Source organism: Balaenoptera physalus (genome assembly GCF_965194825.1).
Source record: "Balaenoptera physalus genome assembly, chromosome: 18".
Taxonomy (NCBI): Eukaryota; Metazoa; Chordata; class Mammalia; order Artiodactyla; family Balaenopteridae; genus Balaenoptera; species Balaenoptera physalus.
The window spans coordinates 81,479,964-81,506,113 of NC_138899.1; the positions used below are offsets into that span (position 1 = coordinate 81,479,964).

Here is a 26,150-nt window from a genome sequence, read left to right on the forward strand (position 1 = left end):
CACAATATTTCATAAAATGATTCAGACAACAGAATCGTTAGCTGAAAGACTGACGAGGAGCTGGATGCTAAAGGATCTGTCCACAGGTGAGTGTTGGCTGTAGGCAAACAACTCCACAGTGGAAACCTGCGGATCAATGTTAGCATTATTAAAGTAGAACCACCAGCCTTCGTGGCTCATGTTGACAGAAATGCTGATCCTTAATCTACTCAGGACTTTAGATCTAATTTCCAGTTTACAAGAAATATGGGGAAAGAGAAATGGAAACAGACATGTCCAGAATGTGGGACATCCTGTAGGAGACCCGTTTCCTCAGCAGCAAAAGAAGAGGGAAGAGAAGGCTGTTCTAAGTGTCCAAAAACTTGACAAAGCATTTTAAGTCTTGAGGGAGTTCATTACACTGTTTACTCTGCTTTTATGTATTTTTGAAATAAAAACTTTAAGTACATATGTTCATTGTAAAATTTTTTCAATTAATTCAAAAATGTATAAGATAGAAATAAAGTTCCTGTTCTTCACAGGTAACTAGTTTGGAATATGACATGACAGATTTTTATCTCATACATATATAAACACCCATTTATACAACTTTTGAAATGAGCTCTATTGCGCATGCTCTGCCACTGCACTGTGTACGTATGCACATATAATGCATGCATGTGTTGGTGTGTCCGTATTTCTGTAAGATGAATTTCTAGAAGTAGAATTCCTACTAGTGGAATTTATAGGTCAAAGAGGGTAGTGATTTAATTTTTTCTTCCAGTTTTATTGAGATATAACTGACACACAGCACTGTGTAAGTTTTAGATGTACAGCATAATGATCTGACCTACATACACGATGAAATGATGACCACGGTAAGTCTAGTGAACATCCGTCATCTCATACAGACACAAAATAAAAGAAAACTATTCTTCCTGTGACGAGAACTTTTGGGATTTAGTCTCCGAACAACTCTCATATGTAACACACGGCAGCGCTCATTCTATTCGTCATGCTGCACATCACAGCCCTAGTACCTACTTGTCGTATGACTGGAAGTTTGCACCTTTGGACCACCTTCGCGCACTCTCCCCTTCCACCACTCCCATCTCTGGTAACCACAGGTCTGATCTCTTTTTCCATGGGTTTGCTTGTTTGTTTTTGAAGCATAATTGACCTACAACACTATTAGTTCCTGGTGCACAACATAGTAATTCGATATTTCTATACATTATGAAATGACCACCGCACAGTGATTTAAATTTTGATAAACATTGCAAAATTTTGTTTTACTAGTATACGTTTCCGGTAACAATGTAAGGAGGTACCCGGTTTGTCTTCTGTAATTACGTCAAGCAAACAAGCAGGGCAGGCCAGGGCCAAGGCCTGACTGATTTGACCAGTAAAGATATAACAAGCCCGTTTCAGATTTAGATGGTTTATACATATATAAACAGCAAAAGGCAGAGTAGTCGAAGATGCCAGCTCCCCTTGGCCCTGGGCCCACGGCCCCGAACGGAGCCGGACGTCTGCAGTGTGAGTAGTGGGACAGGTCCCGAGCTTCTTGCCTCATCGGGGAGGAAGGTGGGAGGAGGCCCATTGCCTCGGGCACCAGCAGGCTCACAGGGTCCCTCATCAGGGTGTTGGGAGCCACTGGAAAGGCGTGCAGGCCCCGCAGCAGGAAGGAGACCCTGCACCTGTGTGCGGGAGGGGTGACGGGCAGGACGGGTGGGAGGACAGCCAGGACTGAATGTCAAAGACACTGGGGTTCTACATAAAGGCAGAGCGGAAACGGCCTGGAAGGGGTCGCGTGGAGTAGGCTGGACAGAGACCTCACTCCCTTCACAAGAAAAACTCAAGATGGATCAGAGGCCTAAACAAACAATGCAAAGCTATAAAACTTCTAGAACATAACATAGGAGAAAATCTAGATGACCTTCGTTTGGTGATGAGATTTTCGATGCAACACCAAAAGCAAGATCCACCAAAGAATTGCTCAGGACACCTAGTTTCTCTATGCAATAAGAAAGGTGTCCAGGGACTTCCCTGGTGGTCCAGTGGTTAGGACTCTGTGCTTTCACTGCCGGGCCGGTTGGATCCCTGGTCAGGGAACTGCGATGCCACAAGCTGCGTGGTGCAGCCAAAAAAAAAGAGAAAGGTGTGCAGGGATCTGCAGATGAGGGCCCACACCAGGGTGCGTGCACCCCAAGTGCCAGGTGGGCCCAGGTTCAACACCCGGCCCAGAAACAGGCTTGTTTCCTCCCAGCTTGCTCAGCCTGGCTGCGCCAGCTCCCTGCCAGCGTCCTGAGAGGGGAGAAGGAAATACGCTTCCAGCACCATCCCGATGCGTCTCTCATCACCTTAAAGTATTCAGACACAAAAAAGTCTGTAATACCGGAAGTTTAATTTTTTTATTAAAAAAACTTTTTTTTTGGCTGTGCCGCTCAGCTTGTGGGATCTTAGCTCCCCAACCAGGGGTGGAACCTAGGTCCCCGGCACTAAAAGCTCGGAGTCCTAACCACTGGACCGCCAGGGAGTTCCCTGGAATTTTTATTTTATAATTGCTGGTTAGTTCATTAAAACAATAGACTGCTTCCACTTATTTTAAAGTGAGTGCTACACTGAATAAAATCATAATTAGATTTCATTATAGGTATCTATTAGTATCTGATTATTGTATACATGGAAGCATGAAAAAAAGTTTAAAAGACAACTTCATGTGCTTCAGCCTTGACTGTACTTAAGAAGCCTGTGAAGAGGGGAAGGGGTGTATCCGGGTTGGGGCCCCAGCAGCTGTTCGGTGGCGGAGTCCTAGTTTTTCCCCAGCTCGAGCCGTTGGCAGATAGATGGATACTGCCCTTCAGTTCTTCTTAGCCATTCACTTGCTTTCTTTATTTTCTCAAAAATCCCAGGGAATATTCCTAGATTAAAAACATTTTCCCATCAACTTCAGAATATAATTACATATGAAATGTAATGTGGTACCAAATCCAGCACATTATATCAGATAAAATCTGTCAAAAATTATGAAACTTAGTAAAAGCAGTTCTCTCTGACTTTTTTCTTTTCCTTTCTGACATTTTATGTAAGTTCTTCCAACGGCCTGACATGGTGCTTTGAACTTATTCAAAACATTTGAAATACAGTAACCTCCTCGCTGCCCGGCTTCCAGGTGCTTTGCAGACGTTCTTGTTGCCTCCAGGACAACTCAAGCTTCTTCTTCTCCCCTTCATATGTTTGTTTGCTGTCACCCCCTTTCCACTCTTTGAGTACAGGCTCAACGCTACTTTACAAACTGCTTTCTACTGTCCCAGGAATTCTCAACTGGATTCTTTACTTGTAAAGTACCCGAGAGTCACCCAAGAAACTGGCATATATTTAATTTTAGCACACAAACCACAAACAACTTACTAGTAAAATGTGCATAACGTAAAAACTTCAAATTTGTGTTCAGAAAATGGTGTCGAATATTCAAGTCTATTGAAGACTCAGAAAAATTCTGAGATTTTTCATTAATATTAATTAGCTACTTCCTCATTTGTTTTGTTATCTGCTAGAACCTGTTAGCAAACAAACAGTAACATATACTAAAGAATACGGGGGGAAACTGAAAATTTGGAGAATTCTCTCCATCTTTGATTTTTTTCCCCTGTGAACTGGGAAAGGGCCATCAGAGTAGTGTGGTGGTTAAGAGATGGGTTCAAATCCTGCCTCTGCAATTACACAATATTGCTTGTGTGACATTGTTTGTTTTTTGTTTTTTTGTTATTTTTGGCCGCCCGTCTTGTGGGATCTTAATTCCCCGACCAGGGATTGAACCCGAGTCCTCGGCAGTGAAAGCCCGGAGTCCTAACCACTGGACCGGCAGGGAGTTCCCTGGGAGTAGAGAATTTAATCAGTCCTTGTGAGAGGGTACAAATAGACCTACTAATTTATTTTAATTTCATCTGTAAGTATGTTATCTCTAAGGGATAAGAACTTTTTCCTAAGCATGAAACTTAAAAATAGTTATGAATAATTCTTTAATATCACAAAATATCCAGGTAATGTTTAAATTTCTGTAATTGTTGTTTTGTTTTGTTTTTAATACAATGGGTTTTGTTCAAATCAGGATCCAAAGGCTACATATTGCCTCGTTTCAAACATCCTTTAAGTTATAGGTTTCACCTCTCCCCTCTTTTTTCTCTTGCTATTTATTTCCTCGTATTCCAGACATTGCTGACTACTTTCCCGCTGCATAATTTAACATATTCAATCTCAATTCTCTGATATCTGATCTTTATTATGTAAAATATTTACATAGTTTCAAAGTCAAAACCATAAAACAAGGTACATTAGGAGAAACTTAACTTCCATCCTTGTCTCCTCCCCCTCCCCCTAGAGATAATATTTTATTAGTTTTATTAGTTTTCCCATTATCTTGCCTTTTGAAAAAACATAACCAAATTACGTGCGTGTGTGTGTGTGTGTGTGTGCGTGTGTGTGTGTACCATTCTTAACCACTGAGCCAGCAGGGAAGTCCTTCCAGATGGATCTTATATGTTTCTTTTTTTTCCTTCTTTCTTTTTTTTTTTTTTTTTGGCTGCGTTGTGTCTTAGTTGCCACACGTGGGATCTTTCCTTGTGGAGCATGGGCTCAGTAGCTGGGGCCGGCAGGCTCAGTTGCTCCAAGGCATGTGGGATCTTAGTTCCCCGACCAAGGATCGAACCCGCGTCCTCTGCATTGGAAGGCGGATTCTTAACCACGGTGCCACCAGGGAAGTCTCTCTTTTTACGTTTCTGCTTAGGTATTTAACTAAGGATACAGATTTAATCATGTTTTCCCCCTGCTCCTTGTAACTTCAGTTTCAGCCACACTATTAAGTATTATTCAAAGCAAACAGAAAATTAGAGCTATGTTTTGAATAGATAATTCATGGTATCTGGGCACTCTAATTTCTGGACTATCCCTAGACTAGATACACACAGAAGAGTCAGGAAATAGAGTCCCCTATTCGCATGATACTGTCTTCGAGAAGCAATTCATATCCATGCACTACACTTTAAAATATGTATAATAATTAATCTATGACTTAAATCACATACTTAATTATAATTTAAAGTGTTCAATTTTCTCCGGAATTCAATAAGCTGGCTGATTTGAATGTAACAGATCCATGTACTATAGAAAAAAAAAGTAAAACACTTCACATTTGTGAGGCTGAAAAATTTGGAAACTAAAGATGGCGTGCTCTTACCAGGACAGGATTCCTACAAAGCTCTGTACAGGGGACCTGTGCAGCGAGGGCGTCACATTGCCAAGGTGGCTCAAAAACTCCGTGGTTTCACTCAGTCTGCCAACTCTAAATATCTGCAAGATGTCCACTGGACTTTTACTGTAAGAATTAGAAGAAAATCTTCAGATTACGTAATTGAAAGCAAAATAAAAATTGTTATTAGCAGAAAACCCAAAACAACCCAAATGTCTATTGTTAGAGAACTGATTCAATGAATCACAATGCAACATTTCTTGGAAATACTATGCAGCCATTAAAAAATCACACTCTTAAAAATAATTAAGGGGGGCTTCCCTGGTGGCGCAGTGGTTAAGAATCTGCTTGCCAATGCAGGGGACAAGGATTCGAGCCCTGGCTCAGGAACATCCCACATGCCACAGAGCAACTAAGTCCGTGCTCCACAACTACTGAGCCTGAGCTCTAGAGCCTGCAAGCCACAACTACTGAAGCCTGCACGCCTAGAGCCCACCCTCCACAACAGGAGAAGCTACTGCAATGAGAAGTCCGTGCACCGCAATGAAGAGTAGCCCCCGCTCACCGCAACTAGAGAAAGCCCGCGTGCAGCAACAAAGACCCAACACAGCCAAAAATAAATAAATTAATTAATTAATTTTTAAAAAATTTAAAATAAATAAGGGTATAAAGCAAAACTTATAGCAAAAAATAAGTGTTAAAAGTAGGTTATAAGGACTTCCCTGGTGGCGCAGTGGTTAAGAATCTGCCTGCCAATGCAGGGGACACAGGTTCGAGCCCTGGTCCAGGAAGATCCCACATGCCGTGGAACAACTAAGCCTGTGCGCCACAACTACTGAGCCTGCGCTCTAGAGCCTGCAAGCCACAACTACTGAGCCCACGTGCCACAACTACTGCAGCCTGCGTGCCTAGAGCCTGTGTTCCACAACAAAGAGAAGCCACCGCAATGAGAAGCCCGTGCACCGCAACGAAGAGTAGCCCCCGCTCGCCGCAACTGGAGAAAGCCCACGTGCAGCAACAAAGACCCAACGCAGCCAATAAATAAATAAATAAATAAATAAATAAATAAGTAGGTTATAAGATATTAAGCAAAATATGATCCCATATTTTATCGAATATATAATATATAGAACATACTAATTGAATAAGTTCATTCATTCAACACTCATGCGTTCATTTAACAAGTACGCCCAGTGCCTAGTACTCTACCAGCACTGGCAATAAGATAACATGGGCTCCACCTCGTGGAGCTTACATTCTGATGAGAGAGACAGAAGTCAAGAAGGTGACAAACACCTGATTTTCTGTGCTACTCAGCAAGCCAGCCAGGTTCAGAGACAGGGTGGCCAAGACAGGCCTCTCTTTGGAGGTGACATTTATTGGACGTGGCCAAATACGTGTGCTAAGATCTAACTGGTTGTTTGGGGAAAGTTGACTGGATGGGCAGGATGGAAACAACATCAGGAAGGCTGCTGCTGCAGGGGCGTGGTCTCCGCTCAAGGCAAGAAGCCAGGAGTAAACGGCTTTTGGAGGCAGAGCTGACAGCACGGGGTTGCGGGGACGAGGGAGAGAGGATCGACGATGGCTCGGGGTGACTAAGATGGGGAGTGTGGGGACAGACTGGGGGGCTGCCGAGGGACCGGGCTGTGGGGGCTGGCTGGTTACCGGAGCCTGCTGAGCAAATCAGCAAATGTTACTAACCACAACTTTTATTTCAGACAGCTGGCTTCCCAGCACCCTCTGGGTGCAGAGAAGCATCAGTGATCCAACTGGGGAAACGTTCTATACCAAAATGCTAACAGTGGTTATATTATCTCTGCGTTATCGCTGGGTGGGGAGATTTTGGGCGATCTTTAATTTTCTTCATGTTTTCACATACTTTCTAAACTTTTAGAAAAGAACGTGAATTTTATAACTAGAAAAAAATTAATATGAAAATGTCATTATTCGGGAAATGAAATGGAGAGAATCTACTTTTTCACAGCAGCGGAATCTCTCCCTAGGGAGAGGCCCACTTTTGATGTATGAATTCTTTAATACTTGGGGGTGGGGTGGTTTGAGATCGCCAAGGGCTTGCTGTAGTTACATTAGATGGTTGCTGCTCCCTCCCCAGGGCTTGAAGATGCAGCTGCTCCTTCCCTTTGACTCCCTGGAAAAAGCTGGTGACTCCTCTCCTGATTCTACTGTCACTATTACTAGACTCCTCAGATACTTAGGGGAGGCTCAAAGCCAAATCAGCTAAAACAATCTTGAGAAAGAAGAACGGAGCTGGAGGGATCAGGCTCCCTGACTTCAGACTATACTAGAAAGCTACAGTAATCAAGACAGTATGGTACTGGCACAGAAACAGACACATAAATCAATAGAACAGGACACAGAGCCCAGAAATAAACCCACACACTTTGGTCAATTAATCTATGACAAAGGAGGCAAGAATATACCATGGTAAAGGCCATATATGACAAACCCACAGCAAGCATCATACTCAATGGTAAAAAACTGAAAGCATTTCCCCTAAGATCAGGAACAAGAACAAGGATGTCCACTCTCAACACTCTTATTCAACATAGTTTTGGAAGTCCAAGCCACAGCAATCAGAGAAGAAAAAGAAATAAAAGGAATATAAATTGGAAAAGAAGAAGTAAAACTGTCACTGTTTGTGGATGACATGATACTGTGCATAGAAAATCCTAAAGATGCCACCATAAAACTACTAGAACTAATCAATGAATTTGGTAAGGTTGCAGGATACAAAATTAATGCACAGAAATCTCTGGCATTCCTATACATCAACAATGAAAAATCAGAGAGAGAAATTAAGGAAACAATCCCATTTACCATTGCAACAACAAGAATAAAATACCTAGGAATAACTCTGCCTGAGGAGACAAAAGACTTGTACTCAGAAAACTATAAAACACTGATGAAAGAAATCAAAGAAGACATAAACAGATGGAGAAATATACCATGTTCTTGGATTGGAAGAAACAACATTGTGAAAATGACTATACCACCCAAAGCAATCTACAGATTCAATGCAATCCCTATCAAACTACCAATGGCATTCTTCACAGAATTAGAACAAAAAATTTTACAATTCATATGGAAACACAAAAGACTCCAAATAGCCAAAGCAATCTTGAGAAAGAAAAACGGAGTTGGAGGAATCAGGCTCCCAGACTTCAAACTATACCACAAAGCTACAGTAATCAAGACAGTGTGGTATTGGCACAAAAACAGAAATATAGATCAATGAAACACGATAGAAAGCCCAGAGATAAACCCACGCACATATGGTCACCTTATCTTTGATAAAGGAGGCAAGAATATACAATGGAGAAAAGACAGCCTCTTCAATAAGTGGTGCTGGGAAAACTGGACAGCTACATGTAAAAGAATGAAATTAGAACACTCCCTAACACCATACACAAAAATAAACTCCAAATGGATTTAAGACTTACATGTAAGACCAGACACTATAAAACTCTTAGAGGAAAACATAGGAAAAACACTCTTTGACGTAAACCACAGCAAGATCTTTTTTGACCCACCTCCTAGAGTAACAGAAATAGAAACAAAACTAAACAAATGGGACTTAATTAAACTTAAAAGCTTTTGCACAGCAAAGGAAACCATAAACAAGACAAAAAGACAACCCTCAGAATGGGAGAAAATATTTGCAAATGAAACAACAGACAAAGGATTAATCTCTAAAAAACACAAACAGCTCATGGAGCTCAATATTAAAAAAACAAACAATCCAGTTAAAAATTGGGCAGAAGAGCTAAATAGACATTTCACCAAGGAAGACATACAGATGGCCAAGAGGCACATGAAAAGATGCTCAACATCACTAATTATTAGAGAAATGCAAATCAAAACCACAATGAGGTTATCACCTCACACCAGTCAGAATGACATCACTAAAAAGTCTACTGGGACTTCCTTGGTGGCACAGTGGTTAAGAATTCCCCTGCCAATGCAGGGGACAAGGATTTGAGCCCTGGTCTGGGAAGATCCCAAATGCCATGGTGCAACTAAGCCCGTGAGCCACAACTACTGAAACCCACACACCTAGAGCCTGTGGTCCGCAACAAGAGAAGCCACCGCAATGAGAAGCCCACGCACCGCAACGAAGAGCAGCCCCTGTTTGCTGCAACTAGAGAAAGACTGCACATAGCAACGAAGACCCAACGCAGCAAAAAAAAAAAAAAAAAAAAAGTCTACAAATAATAAATGCTGGAGAGGGTGTGGAGAAAAGGGAACCCTCCTGCACCGTTGGTGGGAATGTAAATTGCTGCAGCCACTATGGAGAACAGTATGGAGGTTCCTTAAAAAATTAACAATAGAGCTACCATATGATCCAGCAATACCATTACTGGGCATATATCCAGAGAAAACTCTAATTCAAAAAGATACATGCACCCCAATGTTCATAGCAGCACTATTTACAATAGCCAGGACATGGACGCAACCTAAATGTCCATCCACGGGAGAACAGATAAAGAAGATGTGGTATATGTACAGTGGAATATTACTCAGCCATAAAAAAGAATGAAATAATGCCATTTGCAGCAACATGGATGGACTTAGAGATTATCATACTAAGTGAAGTCAGACAGAGAAAGACAAATACCATATGATATTACTTATATAGGGAATCTTCAAAAATAATACAAATGAACTTATTTACAAACAGAAATAGACTCACAGACGTAGTAAAAAACAAACTTATGATTACCAAAGCGGAAAGGGGTAGGGAGGGACAAATCAGGAATTTGGGATTAACAGATACCCACTACTATATACTACAAGGACCTACTGTACAGCACAGGGAACCATATTCAGTGTCTTGTAATAACCTGTAATGGAAAGAGTCTGAAAGAGATTCTATAACTGAATCACGTTGCTGTACACCTGAAACTAACACAACATAGTAAATCAAGTATACTTCAATAACAATTCAAATCAAAAGAAATCAAACTAATTTGATTATATACAGAAAGAAAATCTGGAAGAACCCTGCGGGAACGGATTTTTTAAATTGCGGTGAAAGTCACATAACATAAAATTCACTGCTTTGCAGTATACAGTCAGTGGTATCTTCAAAATGCTATGCAGCCACCACTTCTATCCAGTTCCAAAACGTTTCATCACCCCAACGAACGCCCCACACCCGTCAGCAGTCGGGCTCCATTCCTCCCTCCCCTGGCAGCAGGCAATCTGCTTTCGGTCTCCAGGGAGTAGATTTATCTATTCTAGGTACTTCATATAAATGGAGTCATGCAATATGTGGTCTTTTGTGTCTGGCTTCTTTCACTTAGCAGGAGGTTTTCGAGGTTCACCCATGTTGTAGTGTGTATCCGTACTTCACTTCTTTTTATGGGTGAATACCACTCCATTACATGGATATGCCATCTTTTGTTAATCCGTTCATCCACTGATGGACCTTGGGATTATTTCCACCTTTTGGCTATTGTGAGTGGTGCTGCCATGAACATTCAGGTACAAGTACCTGAGTACTTGTGTTCAGTTCTTCTGGGTCTATACCTAGGTGTGGAACTGCTGGGCATGTGGTCATTCTGTGTTTGATTTGTTGAGGAATTGCCAAGCAGCAGCTGCACCATCTTACATTTCTACAAGCGATGTATGAGGGTTCCAATTTCTCTGCATACTCATCAACACTTATAATTTTCCATTAAAAAAAGCCATTTTAGGGGATGTGAAGAAATATCGGGAATGGCATTTGGGGACGACTGACCAAGCAATGCAGAGCATAATTTCAGAAAGGTCTGAATTAGTCCGTAAGGGAGGTGTGGCTGGGTATAGCTCTGGTGGGTGCTGGAAAACCAGCTCTCAAGACAACAGCAAAACCCACACACAGCCCTGATCTGTAGCATTTGCTGATCCTCCCACCATAGCTGATATCAACTTACTAATGGTTTAACAATCAGTTCACAAAATTCCTAAACGTTTCGCAATTGGGCCCTGCAAGCTGGGCCGAGGGCAGCAGTTCACTGCTGGTGCTTAGGAGTACGGCGGCTGAGGAAGGGGAAGCTGGCCTGTTACAGTGAGACCCAGGATGAGGAAGACGGGGCAGAGGGCTGTGACAGTGGCCCGAATGAGCAGACCAGTGGAAGCCAGTTTCTGAACCTTGAAGCTGTCCAGACTCTTAGCCACGGTGATTCCACAGGGGTCCTGACCCAGCGAGGGCCTGTCTGAGCAGCTGCGTCACCTGTGTTTGCTGTACTGCTGCTGCCCCCGGTTGACGTGCAGAAGGCATATCAGCGCAAGAAAGAGGGGCATGGATGGCCCGTGAGGAGATGGACGAGACCCACGGTTAGGGGCGTCATATCTCCTGGCATGTTTTCCAGGGTTTCACCTGTTTTCATGCCATGCAGTGGCCAGTTTAGAAGTGGCCACACACGTGTTCTGCATTTAAAAATCTTAATTTGAGTGGATTTTCCTGTACAATACCCTTCAGAACTCAAACACTGTATTTGAGAACAAACTCCAATACTCTCTCAACTAAATTTTTAAAATTTAATTCTGAGCAAGATTAGGTAAGCCTGCAACGGACTGAAATCGTGGGGAGTGTTTAAGTACAGAGTACAGCTCCAAGCCCCACTACAGACCCAGAAGTAAGCATTTGTCATCACACCGTAATTACTTTGATAGTGAGGGTTAAATATCTAGGTGTGTGGAGATCAGCTCTAACAGCATCTGAAACAGTATCACATAAGAGCAGATCCTCACCTATTTCCTTTACGCTTACCTGTGATTATTCTGCAACACCTCTAACTCTGAAAAATTCTTCAGTGTTCGGTTCAACATGCTCAATTTTGCATCTCAGAGCTCGGTATTTGGCAAGAGATGGTGGGTTGGGTTTGGACAAATTAGTTTCACAGAGGTTAACCATGTCTCTTATTAGCTGTAGGTAGAAATGATTCATACACGTTAGAATTACCACATATTAAAATATTTATATCATATTGTACTTTCTCAAAAAGATTGGATAAATAAGCTTTTTTTTTCCCTAAAGCTTTTCATCAATACCTGCCTGGCCTATGAGTGGTATATTAAAGTTGACACAGTTGCCTCAGTGACAGCACAATGTACAATAATAATAATAGTGTACGTTAGTATTGACATGATTGTTTATCGAGTGTTCTCAGGTATGTTATTCCTTTACTCCACACTACTCCATTTGCCTTATTAGATCTCATTATCCTCACTGTGTATGTGAGGAAAGCGAGCCTGTGAGAAGTTTCCACAACAAGGAGGGGATAGTGACTAAACAGGAACTCAGATCATCAGACTTCAAGTCCAAACTCCTTAACAAAAATTCATTAAGCATGTTCTGTGTGCATTGTGTTAGGTTTGAAGGATACAAAGATGAATAAGACGCATGCCTTTCCCTGGGAGGGAACCCAAGTGTTCCACAGGTCACGGAGCTTGGATGAGGGAACACGGCTTCCGGATAATCTGAGTTACATTTTTTATGGGGATTTGTTGTTTTCAGCATCTTTGAGACTAAAGAGACACAGAAGGGGAGCGTCGGCCATTCTGCGGCCACTAGTGTGGCGAAGGCCTTTGAACTATAATTCAAATCCACCAGCCATAAAATAAAAGATTGGTGCAGTCTTTTCCATATAAAAGTAAAAAATTTCTTTATGGTAAAACAGAACAAGCCAACCACCAACACCAACACCAACAAACTCACCATAAGCAAAGAAAAAACCGCAAATAAACTGCAGAAAATATTTGCAATTCATCTCACAGACTAAGCTCCTTAACTTACAGAGGTCCTAAAAATCATGAATAAAAATATCAAGACCCAAGAGAAAAAGAGGCAAAGGACACGAACAGACAGTTCACAGAAGAAAAACCACAAACATCCCTGAAATATCTGGAAAGGTGCTCAGACTCACTACACCGACATGCCGTTTCTCATCTGTACACTTGGTGAAGTCTAAAAGTTTGACAAAGACACTGCTGGTAAGGAGGTAGGAAACAGAAACCCTCATTCACTGATGGTGAGAGGGCAGCACAGAACAACCCTTAGGGAAGCAGACAAAATCTATCCCAATTACATAGGCATTTATTCTTTCAGCCTGTACTTCTACTTCTGGGACCGCATCTCACAGATACCCCTGTACAAGTATGAAACGCCAAATATACAGAGTATTTATTCCCTGTGCCATTGTTCGTAGTAGCAAAATCCAGAAACAATCACCATGTCTGGCAGGAGGGGATGCCCACCAAGGTGGCACATCCCACTGCGGACCAGAATGAGGGAAATCTCTACGTTCAGGGTATGTTAGGTGAGGAAAACAGGTGCAGAACAGCAAAGAGAGTATACGACTTTTTACGTAAAAAAGAAGCGGGGAGGACTAAGCATATATGTTCATATTCATATTTATTTGCATAAAGAAATGGTGCAAAGACAAACAAGAAACTAACAGAAATGGTTACGTATTGGGGTGGAGGAGCTGGAATAGGGTGGCGGGGACAGGGAAGGACAGAGGTTGCTCTGAGGATACCTTTTAAATATAATATTGACTTTTGAATCATGAAGATGTATTACCCATTGAAAATATAAAATCTAAGTTAAAAGTATTCAGATGAAAAAAAAAAAAAAAGTATTCAGATGGGCACCACACATACCCTCTCAGTAGGAAAACCAGCAACTGAGGTTATGCAGGCTGTTAGGAAAATCATGGAATTTTAAATTTGGAAGCATCCTTTATCATCGCATTCACTGGTTCATCTCATTTGTTGGTTCTGCACTTATTTTGGATTACAGACTCCTCTGGGAATCTGTGGGAAGCTATAATTTCCCCCAAACATGCAAAATTTAACATCTACAAACTCCTCTGAAGTCTAGAGGTCATGGATCTCTGATTTTGCCCCAAAGCCTTCATGCTCAGATGCAGCAACCCAGAGCCAGAGAGGGATACTGGCCTCATCCCAGGCGAGGTGGGCACCATGTCTGCCTTCCTGCGGCCTCTCTGAACTGAGCTTCTCCTTCCCCCTCTCAGCTGGAGGGAGATGACCCATTTCCGAGCAGTAATTCTATCCTCCTCAGCAGTGACTGGCTTAAGAATGCACACATGACTCACTTCTGGCCAAAGAGATGGAGCCTTACAATAGCCAAGACACGGAAGCAACCTAAGTGTCTGTAGACAGAGGACTGGATACAGAAGATGTGGTACGTATACACAATGGAATACTACTCAGCCATAAAAAAGCATGAAATAATGGCATTTGCAGCAACATGGAGGGACCTAGAGATTATCATAGTAAGTGAAGTAAGACAGAGAAAGACAAATACCATATAATATCACTTATATGTGGAATCTAAAAAATAATACAAATGAACTTATTGACAAAACAGAAACAGACTCACAAGCATAGAAAACAAACTTATGGTACCAAAGGGGAGGGGGGAGGGATAAATTAGGAGTTTGGGATTAACAGATACACACCACTATATATAAAAGAAATAAACAACGAGGATTTACTGTATAGCACAGGGAACTATATTCAATATCTTATAATAACCTATAACAGAAAAGAATCTGAAAAAGTGTATGTGTGTGTGTGTGTGTATATATATATATATATATATATATATATATATATATATATATATATATACATACATACATATACATTTAAAACCAAGTCACTTTGCTGTACACCTGAATCTAACGCAATATTGTAAATGAACTATACTTCAATTAAAAAAAGAAAAGAAGCAAGAATCTGCCGGGGGCTTCCTCTTAGAGACACGAGAGGAACGCTTCAGGTGGGATGCTGTGAGCTGATGGTAAGGGGAGCGGCTGTTGGGGGTGGGAGCTGTCCCTGCAGGAAGCACGGCGACGGGGAGCAAGCCGGGCCCTGAGGCCAACGCTGCCTCTGAGTGAACTGGACCAGCGGCCGCCCCACAGCGGGACTTCTCGTCCTGCAGGGTGATAAGCCTCCTTGTTGTTCAAGTCAGGAGCAGCTTTCTGTTTCTTCCTGGAAAGAACCCTAACTCATCTCCTGACCTGGAAAATCATCTCACAGCACAGCAATTCTGAACACTTGCCTCTGCACCACTCTTCCAACACAGGCTCGTTCGGGAGCGTGGTTCAGGTAACTTCCGTAAGGACCCAACTCATTCCAAAACGGCTCACGGTTTGTTTTTGAGCAAACTCTAGAGACAACTTTCATGATTCAATGTTACCTTAGTCATCAGATGTGAAAAGACCCCTCTTCCCTGCCCCCAACAAACTGTAAACTGAATTCCACGGCGCAGAGGCTGACCAGGCAGAGGTCCTCTTTCTTAGCCAGCAGCCTCAGGCTGACCTTCTCGGCCGGGGTGGCTCTGTGAGGTATTAACCTGTAGAACTCAGCCATCATCGTCTGCACTTGTTCCTCTGTTTCTCCGTTTCTCAGCACTTCCTTTACTAGGAGGAGAATTCCCTCTGCCTTGCTCACCTTTAAATAGCAGATGACATATGATTATTAAAACAATCTTGATAATCTAGAAAAAGTAAAGTAACATGTATAAAAATACCTAAAACGGTTGTTAGGTACATCACAACTACTAGTTTTCTACTGGACACCGTCATAAAACAAATGCCATATTGTTGAAGATGCATCTCATTTCCAAAACTGGGATCGGCTTAACTAGAGGAAAGAACCAGAGTCCTGAATATCAGTATGTCTGTACCTATATCTGCGTCCACAGAGAAAGGAATCCTCACGCGGGAGACCCGCTTTTCACACAAGAAATTTAGAAAGATGTCAGGTCAGACTAGGAATGAAACCCACCAGAACACTTCGAATTACATAAGTGCTTTTGGACTTTACCCCAGGAAACCTTTTTCTCCATGAAATGAATCCGTTTAACACCAAGGAGGAGATGGTCTGTATTATTTTAATGTGACGGTGCAGCTGTCCAAGCTGTACCACTGAGAATACCTTCTTCACCTGCTCCTTCAACTGTACACAATTAAGAAGAGCTTTCTGAGGGCTGCAGGTGTGCCTGCCTCTCCCCAAGATGGTCGAAGACACAAGATGGTCACTCTGAAGCAGATCAGGGCCTGAGCCTCTCCCTGAGGACCAGGAGCGCCCGTGTCCCAGGCCTGACGCAAACCTGCTGGCCTAGGAGCTCCTGAGCTTGACACTCCACAGACAGGGGCTCTATTCCCTTGGAAGCTCATTTCCCTGCAGTGGCCTCAGTGTCCCTTTCTCCAGGTGAGAAGGAAGAAGAGTCAGGAAAAGCAGGTCGCCCCATCAGAGTCGGCCTCAAGGACACTGGACTTACGTCATTAAGGCTCGTGCTGTGCACCGGTCTGAGCACTGTGTGCCCCGGGAGGCCGAGAGCTTCCACCCAGAGCATCTCCACCAAACCGCTCACCTCTGGGCTCAAAACGCTTGAATTTACGGCCTCCTCTGAAAGGAGCTGCAACCACAGAATAACAAGAAACACCAACCAAAAGAGTTCATGAGTGGGTTTATTTAACACTGAGATGAGCAGAGGTGTGAGGAGAGCCAGGAGGTGACGGCCCGGGAGAGGGTGCCTTAACCCCGGGGCCCTCTCTGCCGGTCTCCCCCTCTCCCCCCTTCTCGTTACCCCCATGTTGTTTTCCCTCCTGCCTTTTTCTTCGCCCTGTTAGCTTTAGGCCTGTCAGCAGCATTGAAGGCTAAGTGGCATTAAGGGTTGAGGACCCTCACCCCTGGCCTGGGTTACGAGGAAATCTTTTGAAAGCGGGGAAGTTAGTGGCTCATCCTGGAACTCCCTCCCCACGCGGCTTCCAGGCCTCTCTGTGGGCTCACCTTTCCTTCTCTCAACTCCTGCTCTCATCTCCTGCCAGCTTTTGATTTGTCATGTAGAAAACATTTCTATTAAATATATTTAATCAATAACACGAAATAATATGTAGACATCAACCTTACTGCTTGCAGTTTTTCAGATGCTAGCTGGGTTGCTTCGGGTGCCAGATGTTCTCTTAGTGGAAACCCTTGTTTCTTCAGCTCTTCAATGTAATTTTCATAGTATTCACTCGCATCTGCAGAGGTTTTCTTTACAGAGAACTGCCTCCTGGTCTGTGAATTACAGTCCACAGCAAAGCGTTAGGATCTGAGGATATGGTAGCCTGTTAGCACATCAGTCTTTAATGAACACCTACTACGTACCATGGGGAACAGGAATACAAGTAAGGCATTAGTTCCCTGCCGTAAAGGAGTTTAGAAACTAGTTTTTTCAAAGATTACTTACATCTTCAATTCTTCACAAAACAGTCTCAAACCTGAAAGTTGTGGGGAAAAGCCTGAGAGGCACAACAGGTGGAAAATACACACTGGACTCATGGAAGAGCCTCTCGAACGTTCATTCAGCTCATTCAGGTCCAGACTCTTGCTTTAGACACTATTCTAATTTGCTTGAAGTCTGGCCTTCTGGGAACAGAAAATCAGGCAAGGGGAAGGAGAGACATACCTCAGAAATGAGTCATTCTCAGCATAATGCTTCTGAGATCCATCTGTGTTGTCATGTGTGTCAGTAGTTTTATTGTTACTGCTGAATAATATTCCATGATATGGATATACCAAAATTTGTTTGTCCATTAACCGGTTGATAAGACATTTGAGTTGTTTTGGGGTTTGGGTTACCATGAAAAAAGTTGCAATAAACATTCAGATATAATAAAACATTTGTAAAAAAAATATATTTTCATTTATCTTGGGTAAATAACTAGGACTAGGATAGTTGAGTCATTTGGTAAGTGTATATTTAACTTCATTAAAAAGTACCAAGCTGTTTACCAGCGTCTAAACTATTTTGCATTCTCCTTAGCAGTGTATGAGAGTTCCAAATGCTCTGCATCTTTGCCAAAACTTGCTATTATCAGGATTTTTTTGTTTTCTTATTTTAGCCATTCTGATAGGAGTGTAATGGTATCTTATCGTGGTTTGGATTTACATTTCCCTAATTACTAATAATGTTGAGCATCTTTTCATGTGTTTATTTTTCATTCATATACCCTCTTTTGCAAATTATGTGTTCAGATCTTTTGTCTATAATTTTATCTGGTTGTTTTTCTCTTTACTGATTTGTAGGAGTTATTTATATATTCTAAAAACACATTTTATACCAGACACATATTCTGCAAATATTTCCTCCAAAGCTAAGGCATGTAGCTCTGTTTTCTGGATAGGGTCTTTTACAAAGCAATTAAAAAAAAAAAAAAAAAAAGGAAATGAGGCATTGTTAGAGACAGGACACGGTCTAAACGAAAGTATCCCCCTTGGCAAGGAGAAAGGCAGGGATGCTGGCATGTCATGCAGACGAAGGTAAAGGCAGGCCGGGAGGGGCCCCTGCATAGGCAAATGCCTCCGTCATCCCAGCCGTCCTGATGGGGTGTTTGTGTTCCCGAAATCCTGCCCCCGCCTCAACCTTGGAGAACGTGGAGGACTTGCCCAGCATAACCCCCTTGCGCTGGCTGCAGGGCACACACCACGTCCAAGTCACTTCATTCAGGAAGGTAAAATTTAGCACAATTTTGGAAGATTTCCACCAAAATGGTTTAACAAAGGAGAAGGGCCAGCTCACAAAGCCTCTTGTACAGAAAAGCTCTGTCCATCTGGTCAGGGAGGGTTACTCCCTTCGAGGGAACAGAGTCACGGTCGAGCACGAGGTGAGTGAGGGAGGCCAGAAGGGACGGCTTCCTTTCCAATGAAGAAAAAACTCCAACACATCCTATCATGGTTTTCAACTTGATTTTTACTTACTTTTTACCCACACAACTAAATTCTCCACAAAATATGGTATACATTTTTAGGTAAAAGGTTAACAAAAGCCTTTCTTCTTCTTGGACACATTTGACCTTGGGTTAACTTTTTATATGTTTCCATGGAATCTGGATACGGGTGGATGCCAGATGTAACATCAGGCAAAATTGCTTGGGTATCAGAGACCTCTCTTTAATGACCTGTCCCGGCACTGGAGGTCAGTGAGTGAATGCAGACAGCGGGCGGCGAGCCTGTGCCCTGGGCCCGGGGCCCTGCATAACCGCCCTTCCCTGGGCTGCATCACGGGAGGTCTGGGCCCCTGGAGAGATGGGAATCTCCTTCCTCAAACCAGAGCTGACACCTCGAGTGGGGCAAAGTGAGGAGCGCCCAGAGCCTGAGGGAACTGCTGTGCGGACACCGCTCAGGAGCCCTGAGCCCCCCGTAAGTCTGAGGGTCTGGACAGAAGACATTCTGACATGGGCTGCAGATTTTACTGGAACTTTAGGTATTGGCGCTGGGTTTGTTTTTGTTCCATTATTGTTTTAGGTTGGAACCATGCCCTCGACCTGACACAGACCTAGCGAAGGTCGTGGCCTCTATGCAGCCCTCCTTGCTGTCCCTGAACCCAGGGCACTTCACGTACATGTCAGGATCAGTTGAGTCATGGGGGGTGGGACCATGATGTGTTGTCCCTCCCAGGTGGCAGTTTCCGAGGGGCGGGGTATGAAGTCTTTTCATCTTTGGGCCTGGCCTCTAGTTGGCTGCTTGGTACACAGCAGGTGCTTAATGAAGTGTGTGAAGGGATCTCTGTGAGGTGTGGACATTAGGAAAGTTTCCAGAAGTGACTCAGAACAGGAGCAGGAACTTGCACCCCAGGGCATGTTTTCCTTTGCCGAGAATTCATGCTGCTCCCACCCTGCCCTCCTCACTTCCACATCCCAAAGAGCACATCTCCACTTTTCAAAACTGTTTACCAGCTAAAAAGAAGAAAGTTAACAGATTGGCTGGTTCAACTGACCAGTGTTAATGAAATTAGCTATGAGCAAGGTGGGTAAACACATAGAAGTCAACATGAAGACTGTACCTCGATGCCGTCGGCCAGGAGGAAGTGTGCGGATATCAGAAAGCTGTGGTCCCCGGGGTCCTCGGGGCTCTGGGGGCACCTCAGCTCCACCATGGCTGTCTCCTTACCTCCCTCTGTCCCTACCTGGAAAACAGGTTGTTCTTTCTTAAGCTGCATTCACTAAATAACAAACCATACTCGCCATTTTAAAATGTTGATTATAAAACTGATACATGTTCATTTTCAGATATAATTTAGAAAATATAGAAAGTAAGTAGAAAAAATAAAAATCATCTGAAGTCCTACTACAGATATATAATCACTATTAATATTTTGTTATATTTCCTTCCAGTATTTTTGCTATAGATACACCTGTATATGTTTAAACTGTACCACTTTTCATATTTTCTTAATCACAGAGGAAATGTTATTTTCAAGTAACATTTTATTAAAATACCTAGAAGATACAAATGGAACATCATTTTGAATGTTGGTGCTATTTTGCATTTGTATGATGTCCGAGGAAAAGTTTTTTGTTTTTCTTTTTAAGGAAAAATAATGGAAATTCAACATAGTATAAATACTTGGTGCCAAAGTAGACTTGGTGTCTACTTTTAAAATACAAGAAACTGTTAATAACAGGGAGGAGTACCTTTATTTTTTAATGTCATATTAAGATTTTATACTGTTTACACTTTTATTATAAGCATGCATTTCTTTTACAATAAAAGCTAAAAATTAAACATTAAATTTTAAATGTAAAAATTTTCTTGACTATTAAAAATCAACTCATATACTAAGGAATATTTATTCAGGATATGCACAATTTTTCAAACAACAAAAAAATTATCAAACAGGAAAAATAATTAGAATAGAACTTTCAAACAGTTCTGTTCCCCCAAATAGAAATCAGACTCTTACTTTTTCCAAGGTGTTATATTTTGCAACTTCAAAATCTTGAGGAAAATGAGGAATTCCAACATTCTCTGTATAAAACCTGAAATTTGTCTAATAAAATTTTAACATTAAAATGAACTTTTAAACAGAATTTTCATAAAATTTTTCTTGTAGATCTCCTAATTCTATACCAAATACATTATAAGTCCCTAATGCCTCCTTAGATAGTCTAAAGATGGTTAAAAGGTCTTGTGGAATGATCTGGATTCCTCCTTCACATAATTCTAGAGCTCTGATTCTATAGCGAGGCTGCAGTGGCGGCGGAGGTGACGTGAAGCAGAAGCAGAGGCCCCTCACAGAGGCAGGAGACCTGTGTTCAGTCTGGGCTCTGGCCCTTAGAAGCCAGTCACTCCAGACAGACCCCCACCTCTCTGGACTACAGTCAGCTCTGCTTTAAAATAAATAAACTAATTAACTAACTAATTAATTTTTTAATTAAAGGTGTCAGATTTATAATTTGTACTTTTAATTTTGATATTTGCTCTCTCCTTTAACACGAAGATTAACAAATAAAGTAAGATCAAATGTGATGTCTAATTGATATTGCAGTTTGGGGTACGTATGCTTTAAGAAGCCATGTAGAACTTTAGACTCATATACTCCATTTGGGGAAGGTTGTGTTACTTCCATTTTTTTAAAATATCAGGTAGAGAGTAATGAACTGTCTTTACTCTGAAGGCTGTTCAGGAAGGTAACAGAGTGAGCAGACTGCTCAAATCTCATCTCCAGAGGTTTTTCTTTTTTAAAATCAATCTAACAGTTACATCTAATCTCATATAACATTGACAAGATAAAAATAGTTATCACTATAGCAGTTGGAGTAAGTCTTAAATAAATAAAAACTTAATAAAGAGTTAGAGGGACTTCCCTGGTGGCACAGTGGTTGAGAATCCACCTGCCGATGCAGGGGACACGGGTTCGAGCCCTGGTCCAGGAAGATCCCACATGCCGGGGAGCAACTAAGCCCATGCACCACAACTACTGAGCCTGCACTCTAGAGCCCACGAGCCACAACTACTGAGCCCATGTACCACAAATACTGAAGCCCGCGTGCCTAGAGCCCGTGCTCTGCAACAAGAGAAGCCACCGCAATGAGAAGCCTGCGCACCACAACGAAGAGTAGCCCCCGCTCGCTGCAACTAGAGAAAGCCCGCGTGCAGCAGCGAAGACCCAACACAGCCAAAAATAAATAAATAAATAAATAAATAAATAAATAAATAAATAAATAAATAAATAAATCTGTGACTCTGTTTAAAAAAAAAAGAGATAAGCAAGATAAATTAAAATACTACAAAAAATAGTGAAGTACTAATAGCCTTTTAATACTGTGCTTGAGGTTTACAAAACATTTTGCCAACTACGGCGAGTCTTAAGGATCAGAAGTCGATTACTTAGTGAGTTCAACAGTATTTTCCTTCTCTGTGGAATTGTCCAGGGGTGGATCATCAGTTTTCACTTCTACAATTAAAACAAACAAAACACGTTTACTACTCAAAGATTTATTAAAATTAGCTAGCAATAAATGTTGGAATTATTAAGCTTCTTGAATATGGTCATATCTGCCATGCTAGTCTGTTTTTTCAGGTGTCCTTAAATTAGCTCTAGTTATTAGTAATCCAAGGACAAGTGGGAAAAGAGGAAGGTAGATTAAAAGATAGTGAAAAAAATCATTGTAATTCTATTTATTAGGCATGTGAGGAGAACTGATTGATAGGTATACAGTTTCAAATGGCATTTTTCTATTCTGGAGATTACGGTACGCATAGTCATGAAAAGTGTTACTGTGGGTCAGAATGAGCTCTGAGAACCATCGTGTCACCAGCGAAGGAACTGCAGAGGCTCTAGTTTAGAGGGAACCAAGGCTTCTATGTGAGGCCAGACAATTTTTGCTTCCTATTTTTCTTATAGAGGAATCGTAACACTATCTATTATGATATAGGAATAACTTCTGATACAAGAATGTCTTTCCAGTTCTACAGAGATTTCAAAAGTCATCAGTGTATTTGTAGTAATTCTGAATTTGACTGTATTACTGGATGTTGAAAAATATTTTCAATATAAAAGGACTTTACTATCCTGCCTATTTTGTTTTAGCTACCAATGTCTGAGACAGTAAGAAAGACTGATATAACAGCAGATCTGGGTAATCGTTTGTCTAAAGAGGCTGCATCACACCACAACATTTAGATTCTAAAGCTCTTATAAATAATTCACTTGATATCATACAATATGATATCTAACATACATCATGTTCTTATAAATTAATATTTATCAGAACTGCCTGCAAGGACCTACTGTACAGCACAGGGAACTATATTCAATATCTTGTAATAACCTATAATGGAAAAGAATCTGAAAAACAACATATATGTATAACGGAATCACTTTGCTGTATACCAGAAACTAACACAACATTGTAAATCAACAATACCTTAATTTAAAAAAAAATAGAACTGGGCTTCCCTGGTGGCACAGTGGTTGAGAATCTGCCTGCCAATGCAGGGGACACGGGTTCGAGCCCTGGTCTGGGAAGATCCCACATGCCGTGGAGCAACTAGGCCCGTGAGCCACAATTACTGAGCCTGCGCGTCTGGAGCCTGTGCTCCGCAACAAGAGAGGCCGCGATAATGAGAGGCCCGCGCACCGTGATGAAGAGTGGCCCCCACTTGCCGCAACTAGAGCAAGCCCTCGTACAGAAACGAAGACCCAACACAGCCATAAATAAATAAATAAATAAATAAATAAACCCAAAAGTAAAAAAAAAAAAAAAAAGAACTGCCTGCCTTTTTATTTATTTAGCCGCGATGGGTCTTAGTTGCAGCACGCGGGATCTTCATTGTTGTGTGCGGGGTCTTTAGTTATGGCATGTGGAATCTTTTAGTTGTGGCATGCAGGCTCTTAGTTGTGGCATGCATGTGGGATCTAGCTCCCTAACCAGAGATCGAACCCCATCCCCCTGCACTGAGATTGCGGAGTCTTAACCACTGGACCAACAGGGAAGTCCCCTGCCTGACTTTCTATTTTATTTATATATTTATTTATTTTAAGTGTATTTTTTAAAAGTCTTTATTGAATGTGTTACAATATTGCTTCTGTATTATGTTTTGGTTTTTTGGTGGCGAGGTATGTGGGATCTTAGTTCCCCAACCAGGGATCAAACCCACACCCCCTGCACTGGAAGGCGGAGTCTTAACCACTGGACCGCCAGGGAAGTCCCCTGCCTGACTTTTTAAATTGAAGTATAGTTGATCTACAATATTATATTCATTTCAGGTGTATGACATAATGATTCAATATTATTATACATTATACTCCATTTAAAGTTATTACAAAATAATGGCTATATTCCATGTGCTGTATGATATGTCTTGTTGCTTATTTATTTTATACATAGTAGTTTGCTCCTCTTAATCCCCTACCCTTATCCTGCCCCTCCCCCATTCCCTGTCCACATTGGTAACCACTAGTTGATTCTCTGTATCTGTGAGTCTATTTCTGTTTTGTTATCTTCATTCTGTTTGTTTTATTTTTTACATCCCACATATAAGTGGAAACATACAGTATTTGCCTTTCTCTGTCTGAATTATTTCACTGAGTATAATACTCTCCAGGCCCATCCACGTTGCTGCAATTGGCAGAATTTTATTATTTTTTATGGCCCAGTAGTATTCCATTGTATACATGCACCACATCTTCTTTATCCATTTGTCTGCTGATGGACACTTTGGTTGCTTCCATGTCTTGGCTATTGTAAATAGTGCTGCTATGAACACCTGGGTGCATGTACGTTTTCCAATTTACGTTTATATTTTCTTCTGATAAAGATCAAGCGGTGAAATCCATTGCTGGATCATATGTCAACTCTATTTTTAGTTTTTTAAGGAACCTCCATACTCTTCTCCATAGTGGCTGTGTCAATTTACATTCCCACCAACAGTGTAGGAGGGTTCCCTTTTCTCCACACCCTCTCCAGCATTTGTTATTTGTAGACTTTTCGATGATGACCATTCTGACTGGTGTGAGGTGATACCTTGTGGTTTTGATTTGCAAAAACTGCTTGACTTTTGACGAGGAGTGCATTTCTCTATGTCCAAAGGCTTTCGTTTGGGCCAGATTCCAAACTAAAATTTGGGTTTATAAAGGAGACAGGTTTCTACTGGAGAGCACAGCTAGTGTGGTGCATGCGTGACCCACGCTGTCTCTCTCCACAGGCCTGGGTGCCCCCCAGCTGCCTTGGGTGTTTCTGCTCAAGGCAACCACACCCCTCTTTAAAAATTCCACCAAAAAAAGAGAAGATGCATTGGGCTATTATCTCAAGGTGAGCTTTCTGACCAAGCACACAACCACCCAGAGGCCAAGGAGAAGTGCTGTGCAGAGAGCAGTCTGACATCAATGGCGAGCCACGTTGGGAACCCAGCTGAGAGTGGGGTCATCTCCTAGCTTGTCTGTTGGGCTGCATATTCTAAGGACCCAGACAGAAGGCTTAGTGGCCTGTCTCTTGTTCTGCCTGGGTTATGACTCTCAGCTTTCTGCAACATGGCTGAGATGTGCAATGCGAACTGCTCAGCTGGCCTGTCGGATGAAGGAACACACCTTGCAAATGTCACTGATGACTGTTTATGAACATACCTTGACAGGAGAAAGTGCATTTTTTGGTGGGAGATCTTGGAAAGACTGTGAAGAAACGCAGTCAGTGGCAGAACAAAGTGGCTCAGATAAAGCCATCCTATGTGGTAAAGTGCCACTCCACTCCAGCTGTACTCGAGATCTTGGCAGCTCTTGGATCTGGACTTGCTTTGTTCCAGTAAAACTGACATGGCTGCAGTGCAAGAATTGGGTGTATCTTCAGAAAACATAATTTACACAAGTACTTGCAAGTAAGCATCCCAGATAAAGTATGCAGCAAAAGTTGGAGTGAATATCATGACATGTGACGATGAAGCTGAATTGAAGAAAAGTGCACACCATCACGCACATGCCAAGACTGTATTTCATTAGGTTCACTTGGTTCATCTGTCCTGGATCTGGGGGTGCTGGCAACATCCACACACCTCTACACTCCGTAGGCTCCACGTGTGCTGCTGCTGATGTAGAGCAGCTGGGCCATCTTCTTCCCCT

The 26,150-nt window shown here is 42.0% G+C and overlaps 1 protein-coding gene and 1 long non-coding RNA gene across 2 annotated transcripts in view; both read right to left on the bottom strand.

The window, feature by feature from the left end:
- Positions 1 to 742: 742 nt before the first annotated feature.
- The window catches only part of PARP4 (poly(ADP-ribose) polymerase family member 4), a 34,402-nt gene continuing 8,994 nt past the window's right edge, over positions 743 to 26,150 (bottom strand). Inside the window, 9 exon segments of the mRNA XM_082435146.1 lie at positions 743 to 2,903; positions 5,219 to 5,356; positions 12,006 to 12,029; positions 12,031 to 12,161; positions 15,542 to 15,715; positions 16,548 to 16,685; positions 17,180 to 17,329; positions 20,097 to 20,219; positions 20,997 to 21,072. Of these exon segments, the coding sequence (XP_082291272.1) occupies positions 2,882 to 2,903; positions 5,219 to 5,356; positions 12,006 to 12,029; positions 12,031 to 12,161; positions 15,542 to 15,715; positions 16,548 to 16,685; positions 17,180 to 17,329; positions 20,097 to 20,219; positions 20,997 to 21,072 (976 nt within the window). The 3' untranslated portion in view covers positions 743 to 2,881.
- On the bottom strand, positions 22,334 to 26,135 carry LOC309647649. Its single transcript, XR_014256226.1, has 2 exons — positions 25,662 to 26,135; positions 22,334 to 22,490 (listed from the first exon to the last, which is right to left on the bottom strand). It is a non-coding gene; the product is annotated as an uncharacterized lncRNA (long non-coding RNA).